Source organism: Gopherus flavomarginatus, chromosome 5 (genome assembly GCF_025201925.1).
Source record: "Gopherus flavomarginatus isolate rGopFla2 chromosome 5, rGopFla2.mat.asm, whole genome shotgun sequence".
NCBI lineage: Eukaryota > Metazoa > Chordata > Testudines > Testudinidae > Gopherus > Gopherus flavomarginatus.
Genome location: NC_066621.1, coordinates 17,987,322 through 18,005,845, shown reverse-complemented (window position 1 = coordinate 18,005,845; position 18,524 = coordinate 17,987,322). Strand labels below are relative to the sequence as shown.

Below are 18,524 nucleotides of genomic sequence, written 5' to 3'. Positions count from 1 at the left end.
GAAATGAACTCAAGTTGTTCACTGCAATCTGCTTTACCATGCATCTGCCATCAGCTTGTCCATTCACCTGGCTTTATTTAGACCTTCTGATGTTCCTCGCCGGCTCCTCTGGCTTTGATATACATAACAGCGTGTCCTTTCCAAACTCTGCCATCTCACTGCTTGCCCCTTATCCAGGCCATTAACAGATATACCAAACTTCATCAGCCCGAGAGTGGAAGCCAGCTTTTGTCCTGACAAGTGTTATTCCAATGCTGTCTTTAGACATTTTCTAATCAATGACGGTGCTTTGCTTTTCACCTGTGGTGCTTTGATTCCTTCAATAGCCTCTTGTGAGAGACTTTGCTAAAGGCTTGCTGAAGGCAAGGAGAGTTATGCCCAAGTAAGGACCACAGAGGTGGGCCTTATGTCAGGCTAAAAGGCAGTTTGAGATAGAGGACTGGACTGGAATTCAGGAAACCTGAGGTCTATTTCTGGCTCTGCCATGGGCAGGGGCGGCTGCAGACACCAGCGCAGCAAGTGCATGTCTGGGGCAGCAAGCTGCAAGGGGAGGGCTGCCAGTCGCTGTGAGGGCAGCAGTCAGGCAGCCTTCAGTGGCGTTTCTGTGGGAGGTCCGCTGGTCCCACGGCTTCGGCAGCAATTCGGCGGTGAGTATGCCAAAGGCGTAGGACTGGCAGATCACCTACAGAACCGCTGCCGAATCCGCGGGACCAGCAGACCTCCCTCAGACACACCACCGAAGGTGCCTGACTGCTGTGCTTGGGGCGGCAAAAAACATAGAGCCGCTCCTGGCCATGGGTCCTGCTGAGTGACCTTGGGCAAGCTAGGTATTACCATTAAAACGCCATCTATTCTGATCTTGGTTAGGCAAATGTAAATTCAAACTAACCTCACTTTCTGGATTGGAGCTACTCCAGATTTACTGCCGCATAAGTAAAGATCAGGACAGAGCCTTCAGGTAAGCACAGAGCTTCACTTCTCAGCCCTGAGATGCTCCTGAGGGAATGCTCTATTCATTGCATAAGCCTGAGCTAGAAGTCACAGTCATACAAGGTAAACACCAGAGTTTCCTCCAGATGGATTCCATGAAGCCATCCTGTTTCCCTTTGCCATCAATCCTAGCCGATCACCTTAGGCTCCCATTTAATTACCACTGCATTTACCACTTGACAGTAAGAGAGCTATTGCTGCAGCAATGAATCCCAGCCCCATCCTTCTGTGCACAGAGGGCTCTTGGGTCTCGCGAGGTGTCTCTCCAAGACAGAAGGGTCAGTGCAGATCTTGGAGGATATTACACTTCTGCCTCCAACCAAATAGCCGGGTTGGCCACAAAATGGTTTAACAACACGGGAGATGGATTCCTTGGAGATAAAGCTAGGCCAGGCCTTAAACCCAGCTGTATCCCGGAGAAAGCATTGTGGGAGCACATAGTGTCGCTCCCTAAAGTTTACCTTAGGGTTAAGGGCCTGTGGTCACCGCAGCATTCTGCACCTAGATTCTCTAGCACTCTGATGCAGCACGCTGGAAGTCCAGGTCAATTACAAACTGGGGGTGTTCACCAGCCCAAAGTACAAGCAGGGTAGAAGTGACTTATGTTTCTGTCAAATTCAATTTCTGGTCTCTATCCTTCAATCGCTAGTTTTCCATGCGCTGCAGATTGTTGCACTGATGGCGCGTAACTGCTCTGGAAGCATTGGCTGGAGGTTCTGACAGGTAGGAAGATGTTACCTGGGGCTTTTGGCACCCCGGGAGGCAGGCTGGGAACATGAGATGTTTCATGCTGGCTGGATAGTTCTGCGGAAATGAGCAGCAGTGAAATAATGAACCAGGTTGCCATTTAAACTGCTGTCCCTGGTTTTGGAGTAAACGCCTCCTGGAGGTGAAGGGGGACAGTTCACACCTCTCAAAGCTATTGTTTCAGGCTGTCGCCAGGTTCAGGAATGACATGCACATTTAGAAGGTTCCTTGTGGCGCTAACAACTAAGTAAGATATTTTGAAACCATTGAAAGTTTAGATGGTGGAGCACGATTCTGCGGTGAGGGAGGGTGTCTGTGGGAAATTCAGCAGCATCATGGAATATATGGGGCCCTGTTTTAGGGGCAGGGGTTGATAGAAATGGAGAGCCATCTGGGTGCCTTGTCCATGCCAGAGCACAACAGTTCTGCATCCATAGCTACATGGCAAAAGCAGGTGCATGGTTGCCTTGTACCCTAGCCTCCGTGGAGCCCCTGGAAATAAACCAGCATGGCACTAGGGCTGGGAAATGTTCAAAAATAGCCGCAGCTCTGCACAGGAACACCCCTGGGAGCTGATGTGTACATTGCAGGCTTTGTCTTCTGGCAGGTTGGCTGGGCGTGTGCTTCCTGTCATAGAATTCCCAGATTAGCACGGGCCTTGGGCTGCCAACAGCTGCTGCAGCTGAGTTCATGCAGCCTGTCCAGAAGAGCCAGAGATTGGCCCAGTTAGGAGTCTGAGGCAGAGTTTGGAGAACACTTGCCTGAGGTCACTGGTTGAAGCACCCAGCGCTGCTAAAACATGGGGTGGAAGTGCAGGATGAAGCGAGGTCAGCTGCCACCTCCCAGGCTTGCGGTCTGTTGACACCATTAGTCACAGTGGCCTGTGCATAAAGGTGTCTGACTGGCAATGGTGGCACACTGCTGGTGGTGCAATGACTCCACACCAGCACAGAGCAGGGGTCCCCATAACAAGAGGGATGGATTTCTGTCATTCCCTGAAACCCGGGCTACCCATCAGCAAATGGAGGAGGTGGGATACCTCTCTTTTCAGTGAGTGACAGAGTCAGGGAAGAGGAGATCTCATTTCTCACTCTGCAATTGGGGGAGATCCCCCAAAGCAAACAGAGGAGTTCCCTGTCTTTCCCTCTCTCAAAGTGAATGGAAGATGCTCTGTATCCCTAGTCAATCCTGCTTTGGTAAGGAAATGGACCTGATAACCTAACAACAGATCTTTCTCCTCTCTAAACTTGGCCACGAGTGGGGAAGGCAGGAGAGATTTGTCCATCTTTATGCTCCCTGCAATTTTCTAAATGATTTTTTGAGCACAGAGTATACAAAGAACCAGGAAAAAAAAAACAAGAAGGAAATTAATTCAACACAGAACTCCATTTAATAAGCAGGGAGGAGTCTGTGAGTTTAGGGGGTACTGAGAACAATCAATCAATGTAAAACACTTACTCTAAAAATACAGTGGATTGCAGCCTAGTACAGATGGAGTCATCCCTCAGGTGGCAGAGATGGGAGAAATCAAGAGGATAAACATTCAAAGGAGGAAGGCACAGACACTGAAAGAGGAAACAGGAACAAACTTGCAGCTAACAGGCCTTGTCCCAGACACCAGCCTGGTGGGGACCAAAGAATAGGTCTCAATCTTCTTTCTTCATCTTCATCTGCTAGATGAAGGGGGCTTGCAGACTCACCGTGATCAAAACATAAGCTTGGTCTTGGGGCCACTGTCCCATCTCTTCTAGGAGCAGGCTCTGGCCAGGGCAGAGAGAAAGTGTGTTACCGAATCACACTGGCAAATGCAGAGCTGTCTGACCAATAGCTAAGCCTGCTGCCCAGTCCCACCAGCCCCTGGCACACAAGGGAACTGAGAAGTGACTCCTTCTCCTAGGGCCAGTCTCATGTGTATGAATAGGGATGGCCAGTCTCTACTGAAGTAGGTTCTATAGTTTGCAGTAGGTCAGCTGAGATGGTCACACTAGTTCTTTCTGGCCTGGAAGTCTACGAATCTGTAGTCTCTCCCTTTCCCCTTCTGCTCACCAGCCAATGGCCTCCACATGCCCCTCCCACAATCGTGCAAGAGCCTTCTCCTCTCCATGTCCAGCCGTGTGGACCAGCTCCCCCAAACCTCAGTGCCTCCAGCTCATTCCAGCTCCCAGCTGAAGAGTCACTCCTCTTCCCTGTGGCTCTTCACTTCCCCCTCCATTCGTTGCCATTTCGCTTCAGAAGCTGTTATGAGCAGGGGCATGAGTGTCGGTGTAGACTGGGCTCAGGCATTCCCAGCACTGGGCCCTGAGACTGTGGCCAGAAAAGGGTGCGGAGCCTGGACTTCACTGGCATGTCCCACTGCTAGCACCAGTGCTAAACAATGGGCTGGACAGTTACTAGCATTGACAAGGCCAAAGGATTCCTCTCCCTCAGGTTGGTCTGGTGCTCACGCTCATCCCCTTCTGCACTTGCCCCCAGCTCCGCCCTTGATGGTGAAAACGGGCATGGAAGGGCTCTGGGTTCTAGTCCCACTGACTGTTTGTTGCCGTAGTTGCTACATAGCCTCACTTTCAGAGATGCCAACATTGGTGGGTCCCTGCTGGCTTCTGGGCCCCTGGAAACCCAGCCCTTAACCTCTGTGCCTCAGTTTACTATCTGCAAATGAGGATCACACCTATCCACCTCACTGACTTAATTACTACGTACAGAGCCCTCTGAGAGCCTCAGAGGACAGGTGCTGTGGCTGCGCACAGCATCAGGATCACACCCGCACTCCTGGAACACAGTTTAGATGGGGGGGGAGGAAGAGCATTGATTGGCTGAGGCAGGGGAGGGGCAGACAGAGCTATAATCGTCCTTAGCAGTAAGTCCCCAGGTGCCATCACAAGCTCTTATGCAAACTTCCGCTGCCTGCGCATCACACAGCGAGCCAGCCGCGTCAAGGCTCGTGTGCGGGAAAAAAACCTAAATGCCACGTTCTGGATGAGATAAGGCAAAGCAGCCGCCTCCGCACTAGGTTTTAAAAATGATAATTGGGCACTTCCCCTCCCCCCCAGCGCAGCTACCAGAGAAAAGACGAACAATTGCACTTTGATCGAGAAACAAAATCCTCCAAAGAATTCCACACCCACTCACCCGCACAGGGCCCAGCATTGGGCACAGGAGCCCAGCTACTTCGCAGAGTGCTGCCCTATGCTTTACTGCATTCTAGATGGGCTTTTCCCACGTGGGGTAGGGAGGAAGTAGCTTTGTTCCTGCTCCCAGCCGTCCTCGCTTTGTAAGGGAGCTTGCTGATCCCTGCCTGCTCCGGTCTGGCCCCAGCGCTGGACTCGGGCTATTGGAGTGATATTGAACCAGAAGCACGGTGCCGTTTTTAGACTGATGTTTGAAAACTCACCGCACTTCCTCCTCCTGGGGACTGCTGCTTTCTTTCACCAATCATTTTATAGCATGCTGAACTTCCTCCCAGGATCTCTAGGTGTTTTATAAACACTGCACTAACTCCAGCAACACGCCCGACAAGAACAACTGTTATATATCCCATTGGAGAGATGGGGAAACTGAGGCATGGGTGGTTGAGGTCAAGATTTTAATAAATGGAGGCCTAAACTTAGGCTCCTGAGTTCAACGCTTAGTCACCTAAATAAGTGGCCTGATTTTCAAAAGTGCTGAGCTCCTATGGACTTCAGTGGGAGCTTCTGGGCGTTCAGCACCATTGAAAATCAGCTCATTTACTTGGGTGCCTAAGTATATAATTACAGCCTAACTCGAGGTTCCCTTTTTTGAAAGCCTTGGCCATCACGACTCAGTCTTGGTCACACAGTCAACAGCAGCAGAGGCAGGAATAGAACCCAGGAGTCCTGCCTCCTCATCAGCTGATGTAACCAGAAGAGCATACGCCATCTGGGCAATACCACCTAATCAATCCCTTGCCATTCCACTGGTAGCACCTCTCTCTCTCCTCTCCTCTGCCTGTTGCATGCAACAATGCAGTCTGCTGAGAACTGAAATGCTTTAGTTTAACGCAAGTTTTGGGGCTTCCCCGGGGTAATCGGTGCAATACAATGGCCTGAAGAGGTCAGACTAGACGATCTAATGGTTTCTTCCGCCCTTAAGCTCTAAGAGTGCATCTCCCTGCACATTCCTTATGGCAGCGTGCCGAGTAACACCTCAGCAGCTGCCCAGCATGGCTCTCAACAGCATGGCTTAGGTGAGTAAAGACATGCCTGAACCTTACGGTATGTACCCTACGCGGCTCTCTACAAGCCAAGCAGTGCTTCCCCCATCTACACTGCTATATTTAGTAGTGTAGCGTCCCGCGGCCTCCGTGCTGCTGGAGTCTGCCCCTGCTGCAGGAAAAGGCTCCCACAGTGGGGAAAGGCTCTGGCAGAGGGGAGGTGGAGGGGAAAGGAGCCTTTTCCCACTGTCTTGCCTCTGCCAGAGCCTTTCACTGATGCATATAGTGACACGCCACAGTGCGGACGCAGCCTGCTTTTCACTGTGGCATGTGGCCACACGTAACTTACACCACACTGCCAGCAATGTGCAGTGTAGACCCAGCCTATGAGATCTAGGCGTGGGGCTGGCATTTTGAACGCTCAAAACGCCACATACAGAAGAGCCGTTTACCACCAGAGTGTAACTTGGATTGGCAAACAGCAGCCCCGTGAGAAAAGGGAATGTGTAGGGCACCAGCGCACAATCTCACAGCGCTCCTGGGGGCTGTAACTCAGTCACTCAGTCCAGAATGCCCTTCTGTTCCTGACTGACCTCAGTCTTCTTCAGGAGCTCCCAGTCCATTTGTTCTCAGGTCTACCTGGGCTCTCCCGAAGTGGCCAACAGCTTCCCCAGCGCTGCCATCAGGAAACCTGGATTGGAGAAATAAGTGCATCAGGAGAAACAACCACTGGAATTTACCCTACACGTTCTAAAGAAAATAGGAATAATGCTTTGCACTTATCTAGCATTGTCCAAACACTTAGTGGATGAAGTCTCACAAATCCTCTGCAAACTAAATATTATCCCCCGTTTACAGACAAGGTTAAAAGAAAGTGACTCAGTAGCAGAGTTGGGATTAGAACCCAGGATTCCTGACTCTCTCCGCCCTCCCAGTCATTAGAACATGCTGCTTCCAGCAATAAACATGACAGCAATTGAATGTGCTGAATAGAAGAGGCACAGAGCCAAATTCTGATCTTGAGCAGTGAGAACCAGAACCTCCCTGTTACTCCAGGTGTGCACTGCTGTAACTCAGAAGGGAATTGGGCCCATTGTCTGTGTATTGGTATGTTTCTCCTCCATTGACAAGTGGGTAATTCCCATACCCATTCTACACCTTCAGACTTTATAATCTTGCTGCCAGCTAGCAGACCTAGAAACAAGCTCCCTAGAGTCAGTGTCTGGGCAGGCTCCAGCTCTCTGATAATGGCCATAGATAAAACAACACTTAACAGACAATACACCTACTAAACAGTAAGGTCAGACTGTCCCACAGCCTGAGAGCAATTGAAGGCACTAACTACCTTGCCTGCATCAGCAAGGGCGGTCAGGAGCTAATGGGTCATTAATTCAGTAAAGAGATTCCCAAATTACTGGCCTGTAGGACGTCTCCCCAAAGGCTGCCTATGCTGAGGAGCCTAGAGTTCTGTTTGTGTGTCTGCAGGAGTCTAGGGAGCAGTTTTACGTGGTTCCCAAATCAGCCTTCTCATTCTCAGCCCACAAAGACGTAGCAGTTCATGCTTTAGCTTGATTTAAAGGAAGCTCCATTAGATGTTAGATTCATCCCTCAAAGGAAGGGGTGGGAGATCCATATTTGGGACATTTCAAAACAGACAAAAGCCCTGGGGAATAGACTATAGCAAACAATTTTGCATTGAGAGGTGAGGGGAAAGGAGATGGATAAATGATCCGGCAGGCCTTTTCCAGCCCTAGTTGTTGTGTGGCTGTACAAAGAACTTCTACAGGACTTGGACACTTGGAATGTACATGGCTTTCGCTGCCACACAATAGATGCACGTGGCAGCAGACACCCCCACTTTGTTCTCTTGTTTGTACAACAGAATATCACAAAGCGTATTTATAAATTCTTTTGTTCTAACCAGGTAATAGTGATGTTCTCCAAATGCCTGAAAAGCACAGCATGGCTTCGGATGGATTCTTTGGACATGGGCAAAGAGATCGCTTGACTAATAGAGTACAGCTATTATAGGAGGGAGGCCTGGGTCTGTTGTGTTTTTAACTGATTAGGCAAATTTAGTGTAAGTGAAAAGTGCTGGGCCTGGAGACTGATTTCCTCTCTTCAGCCAGAGCCTAGATACAGCACAGCAATTATAACTTCAGCTTTGAGATTCCCACCATCGACAAAAAGGGATTTTGCTCTCCCTGGCCCACTTATTCCTTGGCCTCTCTGCTTAGAATGCCAGGATGTGCATAAGCTCATGGTTTATATATTTTGGATGTCTAAGACCAACCAGTTCATTTCAGAGCCGGAGATCTGGGAATGACGTACAGCCAGACTCCTCCTAAAGCACTTGTCATCAGTGAGTTTAAAAATGGCACCTTCTTAATAATGGTATCCACTCCTTGTGCATCATCAAGTCAGATCATGTGACTTGACTGACACAAACTGTCCTTTCTTCCTGCAGATGCAGTTATAGGAAAGTGAGCTAGAGTCTGTTCTGTCTCATCCATTGTCTGAAATGAATCCTTATCAAGAAGCACCCTGCACAGGACAGAAATACCTATGGTCTGACCAAGGCTGATGGTAAAGGGGAATTATACATGTGCAGCCTGGTAAAGCACTGTTTTTTTTTTTGCAATAACATCTTAATTATTTTATTATTTGTACTGCAGTAGCACCTAGAGCCCCAGTAACGAACCAGGACCCCACTGTACCAAGTGCTGTACAGATACAGAACAGAGGCATTTCCAGCCCCAAAATACAAGCACATGGTTAATATGCTGCCCACTGTATGAGATCAGTATTTTTATTATAGCTTAGAGTGATATGGGAAGCTGCAGATAAATTTTCACATATTTACCTCTAGGTTGCTTCCCATAGAGCAGGGGTGGCCAACATGAGCCTGAGAAGGAGCCAGAATTTACCAATGTACATTGCCAAAGAGCCACAGTAATATGTCAGCAGTCCCTCATCAGCTTCCCCACCCTGCTCCCAGCACCTCCCACCCACCGGCAGCCCCACCGATCAGTGTCTTCCCCTCCTTCCCCGCACCTCCTGATCAGCTGTTTTGTGGCATGCAGGAGGCTCTGGGGGGGAGAGGGGGAGGAGTGAGGGCACAACAGGCTCAGGGAAGGGCATGGGAAGGGGTGGAATAGGGGCAGGGCCTGTGGCAGAGCCAGGGGTTGAGCAGTGAGCACCCCCGGCACACTGGAAAGTTGGTGCCTGTAGCTAAAACCCTGGAGTTGGTGCCTGTACAAGGAGCCACATATTAACGTCTAAAAGTCGCATGTGGCTCCGGAGCCTCAGGTTGGCCACCCTTGCCATAGAGACAAGTGTGTGTGTGTGTGTGTGTGTGTGTGTGTGTGTGTGTGTGTGTGTGTGTGTGTGTGTGTGTGTGTGTGTGTGTGTGTGTGTGTGTGTGTGTGTGTGTGTGTGTGTGTGAACTGCTGCCCTCTACTGGATGGAATGGGAACTGCTCATGACTGCGTCAGGATCCCTACTACTCTCAGTTTGTGATTTCCCTTTAGCCCTGTTGTTGACAACAAATTCCAAACAGCTAGCCAGGCCAGCATCACAATGTTTTATATTACAGTGTCTTGTACTCAGTGTTTTTGAACACCAGGATAGCTTATTCACTAATGTACATGGGGAAATATTTATTCAGCCTATTTTAGGAAATAGATTATTTGGCCCTTGTGAGTTTGAAGATCAATTTCCCCCTCTCTGATGGAACCTGTTCAAATTTACACCACTCATCTGTACTAAAGACATTTCTAGCCCATCTCTGGATGTTTTTTTTAAGTCAGATGGTGCTATCTAGTGGTCAGAGAAAGTATAACCATACTTCGGCTTCCAGTTCAGCACACTCTCTCAACTGCATAGGTAACTGCATTGCTTGTCCTGAAAAAATCCTTAAATACAGGTCGACTTTGTGAAACTAGACAGAATTTGGACAGTGTCTGAATGAGGTTGTGTTTATGCTTGCTTTCTTTGTTGAAGAGCATCGTGGATCTCACCTGCAGATCAGGGCAGTACTGGAGGATTTTGAAGAGATGAGACGAGGCTCGGATGTTGCAAATTCATAAACAGTTAGATTCAGAGTGGATCCCTCTTCCATTTCCAGCTGCATTGGGTTTTCCTGGAGGTGGAAGTGCAGGAAAATGGAGGTTGAGGACAGGTGAGAATAGAGAAACGGGAATTGTATCAAGGCACTCTCTACACTGCAGTTTGGATCAAGTCAGGAAACTATTTTCAGGAGCTGACCTTGAAACACATTGTCTTTCTATATTTAGATTCCTATCAAAGGATCTCAATATATTTTATCTTGTAGAATAAATTATTATCTCTGTTACAGATGGGGAAACTGAGGCACAGACCTCAGAACAGAAGCCAAGTCTTCTGACTCCCAGTCCCCTGTTCTCACCACTGGAAATTCCTATCTCCCCCAGTTTGTCAAACAGTTTCAGACCCCGTAAGGTGGTTCTGCTGGCTGATGTAGGCAGGGGAAACCTATAAAAAATACTTTGATCTATGACATTTTCTCTGCACCATTTTAAAAACCTTGCCCCTGTCCATGCTGTGTGGCAATGGACAACAGATCACTTCTTGAAGATGGTGTCTTAATATAACCTGCACTGCAGCAGAGATGGGGCCTGACTTCATCATTGTCTTGTACCCAAATGCTATGACATTTCCACATCCACGCAGAGAAACACTCAAACACAACTGCTTTACTGAATTGCTAACTCCTCAGCTATCCTGAGTTCACTTCCTGAAGCTCTACCAGTTCCTATGTCAGCTTTAAAGTGACAAAATCTCTTGGCTGAACAAACATATTATACTGCAGACTGTATTGAGGAAAGCAGCAGCAAAGAATGGATGGTCCAGTGTCTAGAGGACTGACCCAGGACTGAGGAGACCTGGGTTTAAGTCCTCATTCTGCTACAGACTTCCTCTATGACCCTGGCCAAGTCACTTCATCGCTCCGTGCCTCAGTTTCCCACCTATAAAAAGAGAGTAGTAGCACTGCTCTGCCTTACAGGGGTGCTGCGAGGTGCCCAGATACTATGATAAAGGGGCCATATAAGTGCTGAAGACAGCACCTAGAAATCTAGTCAGACAGAGATGTGCATATTTGAGTGTCTGAGAAAGAGTGGGGCCTTGAGGGTCAAATGTAGCACTCCTTGCAGTAGAGAAATGGGGCTCAGTTGGACCCCGTTATAGTCTATCTGGGTGAGACCAAACCACTCGCCTCCATCTCAGAACCCCTTTTGGTGTCACTCAAACTGCCTTGCAATGACATTTAATGGAGGTAATGCCCAATGGTGGGAACTGTACAGCGTCCAGTGCTATGAATTTGGCCACCCTTTGAACTGAAGGCCTCAGAGAAGGATCAGATTGAGTTGTTGTGTCTCCCCTTGCACTGTTTGGAATGTATGTATGTATATATGTATCTTTATCTTACAGATGCCTTGAGAAGTTAAATGACCATGGTCACTGAGGGTCAGTACCAGATCTGAGAATAAAACCCAAAAGCCCTGAATACCAGTTCCCTACTCTAACCACTACACTGCACTACTTCAGTTTTAGCATTCATTTTTTCAAGGCACCTCCCTCTTGCAATCAGGAAGGCCAGCTGTGTTGTGAGGACCACTCATCTTGCAGTTACATAACCCAGCAGAGGCTTTAGGTCATCTCTAGCAGGAACTTCAGGGGCATAATCTAGAAATATTGCTAGGTCCTCAGAGCAGAATCTCAGTCAGGGGCAAGGATGAAAGAGGCAGAGAGGATCCAGCAGGATTATCTGATCCCAGTTGGCTTTATAGCATTAGCAGTTGTGAAAATATAATGTAAAAATCACTGATTTGAATTTGGAAGCAGAGGAAATGATATCTGGGATCAGCACGAGGGAATAAAGGAGAACCCCAGGTTGTCCTTTTAACAGTCCCTTTTCCATACGGGTGATCGCTTATTCCTGCTTGTAAAGTAAAAGTGAAAGTACCTCACGGCTAGTTTAGCCCACTGCTCTGTATTACATAACCAACCTTAGGAACAGGAAGCTTCCGTCCCTGCTTGTACATGTTGATGAGTTTGTTCCATGGAGACAGCTCTGCCTTCGGAGATCCTCCATTTAGATCCTCTGTTTACAAAACCCCACAAATAAAGCAGTGAATCCTCTGAGTGGTCTCATCGTATATCCTTACGCTGTCCTATATGGAAGGGTAATACATGTCCCAGATACAGTATTTGACCAAGGGCCAACCTCTTTGCTGGCATATCTCCAGTGAAGTGAACGGTGTGAGGCCAGTGGAGAGCTCAGCCCCTCGTATTTAAACGGATGACGGCATATAAAATTAACTAAAATGAGTTATAAAGGTGGCCATGTACTGTGGTGATAAGGATCATAAATGTACTCAGATCAAGGTCTCAGCTGGACTCTTCATGGCTATGGAAAGGGCTTCTACTCTGCTTCTGACCCAGCCACAGTGGCTTCTCCTCCTCAATGCTGAGACCTGCTCTCCATGTCCATTGGACTGAGTCCAGAGACTTTCCCAATACAGCACAGAGTGCCTACAGTAACTGAGTTCTCAAGAGTCAGGGATCAGCATGGATATGAAGGAATAGACAGAGGTATCTGGAAACCTCGTCTACCTACCAGAATACCTGACAATTCTCAAGAGATGTAATTTCCAAATGGATCAGGAGGGATTCCCTTTCCCTGAAGCCTCTCTACCATTCCTCACCTTTCAGGAGGCGCTCTTGCTCCTTCTTGGCATGGAAGTCCTTGGGGGTCATTGCCAGGGGTCCTGCAGTGAATGTGATTCCTTCGTTGTCAGCATGCAGAACCTGGGAGGTCCCAGCCCTGAACCCAGAACACAGTTACGCATGGTTGGGTGCTCATGAACAGGATGGCACTCAAGTGACCACATGCTCACTCACTCCAACCACGAGAACAAGGCCTTCGCCCAGTTCAAAATGAAGAGGTGGATCACATTTAAAACACCAGCACAACCGGCACTGATTGTCCCACTTGTTGAAGGCCTTGACCTAAAGAGACCAAGGACTGGAAGGGGCCACAACGCTGATCGCTCATGTACACCAGGTTAAGTGCAAAGCAACTCCATGAACATCAGTGGTGTTAGTCCAGATTTACAATGGAGTTACTCCACATTTATACTGGCATAGCTGGAAGCAGAACCGGGCCTTTCACTTACAATGTCAGGAGTGGAGCCCGGTGACTGTACATCTCAGGATATTTCTATAGCCCAGCTAGTCTGTGCTGGAGCTGACAGCCTATTGCAGTGAATGAAGAGCAAATAAGATTCTGCTTGCTTAGTGATCTTCTGTAAAGCCCAAACTAGTGGCCCCCTATAAAGAGACCATTGCCCAGGATCCGACAGGCTTCCAGTTGTCAATAGGGCCAACAACAAATTCATATGTACCCCGAGGCAACCCACAACCCTCTCCACTATCTAAAGGCTGAATGCTTGTCCCATTTAATGGTCCCCCAGTTCTGTGTGGGAAGGGGACTTGGAGTTTGGTCACCTATCTCAGTGAGGCCAGGATCCGACCTTGTGTCGCTAGCAATCAAACTCACTTTCCCCATGTTCCTGTGTCACCAGACGCTTCTCCCATCCTCTCTGCCTCCCTGCCAGAGATTCCGCTGCATGGATTCTGGGCTGTTTTATCTTTGTCCACAGCAGTGTTGACAAAGCCACCGGAGTCTCCTATCTCCATGCCACTGGGGTGCAGCATAGGAGGGGATCTCCTGCCATGGCTGGAAGGGGCACCCCCAAGACTGATATTCTTCAGTTCTCCAAGGATCTCCTCCATGCGGTTGCCTATTGCATCTCCACGGGGCTCATTGGTTGTGTGGTTGCCCGTTAGCTCTTTGACCTCTGGCTCGCTGGTCTCAGATTCGGCCCCAGCAGGCTCCAGGGAGCTGTTTTCTTCTAGGTCCCTGAAGTCTTCGCTCTCTTGTGCATCTGCTCTGGTTTCTGGGCCCTCCTGCACGCTCTGCCTGAGCCCAAAGAGGTTCCTAACAAGCTGGAACAGCGAGGGTCTGCTGGAAACAAGGGCAACGGTTAGAGTATACATCTCTTGCAGCCTTTGCAGGAGGGGATCTGGTGAGGACACCCCAACAGCTAGGCTGAGGTTTCTCAACAGTTTAGAACCAGGGATTCAAACTGAAATATGGTCACCTCCAGAATTCAGAACTGCCCAGGAGTTCCAGAGTTCTGCGGGGGAGGCGGAAGGCCAATTGAGCTGAGATGCTATGCAAGAATGGAGCAACCAGAGAAATGGTGGGCGCTCACGAAACATTCAGTCATAGCAAGATGACTTATTTATTGGAATTTCCCCTCCCCACCCCTGTCATCTGGCATTGATTTGAAGGCTCTTCACTTTGAACTATTACAACAAGATGGAAGGAAAAGAAAGGTCAGTAGATATGTGGGCAAATTGCTCTAAAAAGCAATTTAAATAATGTTTAATAAGGAAAATATTACTTTTGCTGTAGGTATTGTTAGAGCAAATAGTCTAAAAGGAAGCAACTCCACTGGCCACTGGGAGATAATTCATTCCTTGCAACAATAATAAGAAAACAAAGAAAGTAGTCCATTTCTGATGGTTTTACAGTTTCACTGATGAGTTTGGCCAGGTCAACATTAGAAACATTTGCTGGTTCACATTGGCTCACAGCAGTGTTGACAAAACCACCAGAGTCTCCCATCCAGCATAGGAGGGGAAACGGTGAGTAGGGTTTGTGATTTTTTTGCTAGTATGAACTGCATCTACACTAGGAACGCTTGTCAGTGTAGCTACACCAGCAAACCTTTTCTAATGGAGACCTGGTCTTAGTTCTCAGTTGTTGTGCAGGCTGCTTTTTGCAGGGTGACATTTTTCCACATCAGCTCTAAGGTCCCCTCTGCATCATGACAATCAGGGACCCTTATTCTCCACAGTCCCACACCCCACCATTTACACCAGTCCACAGTGGGTATAAAACACTGCCATTCTGATCTGGGAGCATCTGCCACCCTCTTTGCACTGGCATACGTGCCTCTGCAAAGCCAGGGCAATGGAGAACCAGGGCCAGGGTGCGTGGGGGATCTCTGTTACAATACGGAACTGCTCTGAGGCAGTTAAAAGACAGCTCAGTCTTGCTATGAAGATAAGACCAAGCAGCATTAGCATCAAGTTCCTGAATCATGCAACGGCCTTGGACATTGCTGAGCTCCAGCAGAGTTCAGTCCCATCGCACTGCATGACCAAACTGGGCCTTCACCATGTCAGCAAAGCATTGCATTGTACATGGATCCCCCTTCACAGTCGATACAGAAGAGATGGGATCTCAAAGACCTGATGATCTCAATTACCTTCAGCTGTTACACCTTCAGCTGTTAACACCATCTCCCAGTGGTATTAGTACCTCTCCCCCCTTCATACTTAACACTTCCAAACCCTTTTCCTCTCGTCCTGGATACCTCTCTCTTTCCCCCCCTCTCTCTGACACACACTCCAGCTACACCCATTTGCAGATGTATCATGTTACTAGTGAGAGGAGACGCCTGTTTGAATCGTAGCTTCCCCCCGGGGTGGAATTACTGGGAAGCTCATAGGCTTAGAGCAGAGTCTCTCACAACTCTTCTGTGGACCAAGGCACAGGTTCTGATGGCCCATGAAGAGCTGGCTGATCAGTTGATGTGAGTTCTCCTCCTTGTTTCCAGCCACTGAACTGGATTAAGGATAGCCGCACAAGAGAAATGTAGAATTGTAACTGAGCAATAAGTATGTTTTCTATAAGGCTGTATCTAGACTGGTATTTATCTTAACATCTGTCCCTCTTGCTTCAGTGGTGGAGATGCTAGCATAGCTGCTCAGAGCAGGTCTGGACAGCAGAGTGGTTAGACACCAGCAGCCAGTGCCCACTAGCAGGGCAGCACCAGTGTTAATGCAGCGGTGGGCTGTTTTAAGAGGAAAAAAATTCAGGTCTAAAACTCAGATCTGCCATTAGCTAGACTGAGCCACAGACAACAAACTTGTTCATGCAGAAATAAGATTTCTTGGAGCTGCCTTGTGCCCTTCCAGCATGTCAAGGTCAGCTGCACTCAAACCTTTGAAACCAGGAAATAGAAAGTGAACTCACTGAACAGTTAAATCAACATGTTAATGCAATGCTATTACACGGCACTAGTGCCCAGGAAGTAGCTGCGGCAAAGTTGCCCCCACATGACCTTGAATATTCTTATGACTAATCACAAACAGAAGTGGTTGGATTCGGTCCACTCACGCCACTGGAGTTACACTTTGCCCATCCGACGAAGTGGGTATTCACCCACGAAAGCTCATGCTCCAAAATGTCTGTTAGTCTATAAGGTGCCACAGGATTTTTTGCTGCTTTTACAGATCCAGACTAACACGGCTACCCCTCTGATACTTTGCCCATAGTGCTTCAGAGTCTTTCATTCACTACTGTGTGATCTGCCGCCCCATCCCTATTCCCTGCCTCCCATCAGCCACCTGTATCATCAATGCCTTACCTCCCCAAGGGCCATCTCTCAGCAGATGCTCCTCCTGCATCTCCTGTCTCAGAGCATTGCCCACACGGCTCTCCTGTTGCTCCACTTCCCATGCTCTGCTTCTCCTCCTCATCCACGCTGGTGTCAATGCAGCTACAGCTTTCAGAGAGGTCTGACAAGGCCCAGTCACCAGAGTCTCCCATCTCCATGCCAGTGGGGTCCAGCATAGGAGGGGATCTCCTGCCATGGCTGGAAGGGGTGCCCCCAAGACTGATATCCTTCAGCTCTCCAAAGATCTCCCCCATACGGTCGCCCGTTGCATCTCCACAGAGCTCATTGGTCGGGTGGTTGCCTGTTAGCTCTTTGCCTGCTAGCTCGCCGGTCTCAGACTCAGCCCCAGCAGGCACCAGGGAGCTGTTTTCTTCTAGGTCCCCGACGTTCCCCTGCTCTTGTGCGTCTGCTCTGGTTTCTGGGCCCTCCTGCGCGCTCTGCCTGAGCCCAAAGAGATTCCTGAAGAGCTGGCGCACCGAGAGCCTGCTGGAAACAGGGGGAATGGTCAGAGGATGCATTTCTCTCAGCCCCGGGGTGAGGAGATCTGGGGGGATCACAAAGGCAGCTGGGCTGAGGTTTCTCAACAGTTTAGAACCAAGGATTCAAATTCAAACATCCCCCCTCCCCGGCAACAGTTCCCAGGAGTTCTAGAGTTCCATGGGGGAGGGGAGGGATGCAGCTAATCTACTGGTAACGACTATTATATCACTTAAATTCAGGGCCGGATCCAGGCACTAGCTCAGCAAGCAAGTGCTTGGGGTGGCCAAGGGGAAGGGGCGGCACGTCGGACTCTTCGGCGGCAATTCGGTGGCTGGTCCCTCACTCCCTCTTGGAGGGAAGGACCTGCTACCGAATTGCTGCCGAAGAAGAAAGTGGCACAGTGGAGCTGCTGCCAATTGCGATCATGGCTTTTTTTTTTTCCCCGCCGCTTGGGGCGGCAAAACCCCTGGAGCCGGCCCTGCTTAGATTGTAAGGGCAGGGACCGTCTTTTTATTCCGTGTCTGTACAGCACCTCGCACGATGGGGTCCTGAGCCATGACTGGGGTTCCTTGGTGTGACTGTAATAAACAATAATAATATACAGGAATCAGTTATTATTATTTGTCACTGTTCATACTGCTCCTCTACGCACTGTCCATGTAAAATTAATAGCGAAATCCCTAGTAGATTCCATGGACTTTCTTGGACTGCTCCCTTTTGGGGTGAAACTGCTGCTTGGGCTAGAGTTGGTATTTTTGATTTTTTTTTGCTAGATTTTTATTAATTTATTCTCCTTCCCCCCAGCCCTTATGGCTAGAATTTTCAAAAGGGCTCAGCTCTCATTTAGGAACCAAAAACATCTAGCAATTTAGTGTAACAAAAGGAAGCTTCTGGGTGAAGATCTAGCCCCTATTGCGGGTGGAAATCTGACCTGAGCTCTTGGCAAAATCTCCCCCGAAGTGACTTATTACTCTAGTTTTGCCCTCCATTTATTTCCTTTATCTGTAGACGATTCTAGGAGTGTTGCTGTGTGTGTCAATCTGAAGCCTCAAACGTCTGTTGGGTCAGTGAGAAGTGCAGGAAGCAGCTACAAGCATGGCTGAGAGCTCTTTTTCCTTAGCATATCACCACGTTCAATCATCCCTGGTTTCCACGGTCTGTTACCACCCAGTTTTTAAGTTCACAGCCATTCTGATGTTATGAATTACACCCGTGTGGCATACAGCTACAGTAATGCATGGATCTATAACATGCCAAGACATCTAGAGACAACTGTACAAAGCTAACAACTGGTCACCCTTACTCTACAGCTAATTTGCATGCAACAATTCAATGGTTGTATGAGGGAGAATGCACAGAGGGTGGATTACTTGGCCCTAAGCCATACCCGTGCACTCAGCTGCCAACTGTCCAAATGAGCACAAATTTCCCAGCACAACACCCCCAGACGCAAGTCAACACAACCACCCACATCACACCACAACCAGCAGACACCCTCCCAAATACTCATAGCCCCTGCCTCCAGCACACATTCCTCATTTGCCACCTGCACAAATCCTCAC

At 48.7% G+C, this 18,524-nt stretch overlaps 1 protein-coding gene across 1 annotated transcript; it reads right to left on the bottom strand.

Moving 5' to 3' along the window:
* Nucleotides 1-3,146: 3,146 nt before the first annotated feature.
* On the bottom strand, nt 3,147-17,000 carry LOC127051460 (uncharacterized). The gene is made up of 7 exons (XM_050953790.1): nt 16,453-17,000; nt 13,509-13,976; nt 12,655-12,773; nt 11,956-12,050; nt 9,928-10,049; nt 6,502-6,599; nt 3,147-3,497 (listed from the first exon to the last, which is right to left on the bottom strand). The coding sequence occupies exons 1-6, from the start codon at nt 16,998-17,000 to the stop codon at nt 6,503-6,505; spliced, it is 1,449 nt and encodes a 482-aa protein (XP_050809747.1). The 3' UTR covers nt 3,147-3,497; nt 6,502.
* Nucleotides 17,001-18,524: the final 1,524 nt, after the last annotated feature.

What these genes read in the sequence shown, in the direction of transcription:
- LOC127051460 (XM_050953790.1), bottom strand. Translation starts at nt 17,000, where the DNA reads ATGCATCCTCTGACCATTCCCCCTGTTTCCAGCAGGCTCTCGGTGCGC. An exon ending in GACACAGGAACATGGGGAAA is followed by an intron (nt 12,774 to 13,508) that starts GTGAGTTTGATT and finishes TTCTGGGTTCAG; the next exon opens with GGCTGGGACCTCCCAGGTTC. An exon ending in GGAAGCTTCCTGTTCCTAAG is followed by an intron (nt 10,050 to 11,955) that starts GTTGGTTATGTA and finishes TTCCACCTCCAG; the next exon opens with GAAAACCCAATGCAGCTGGA.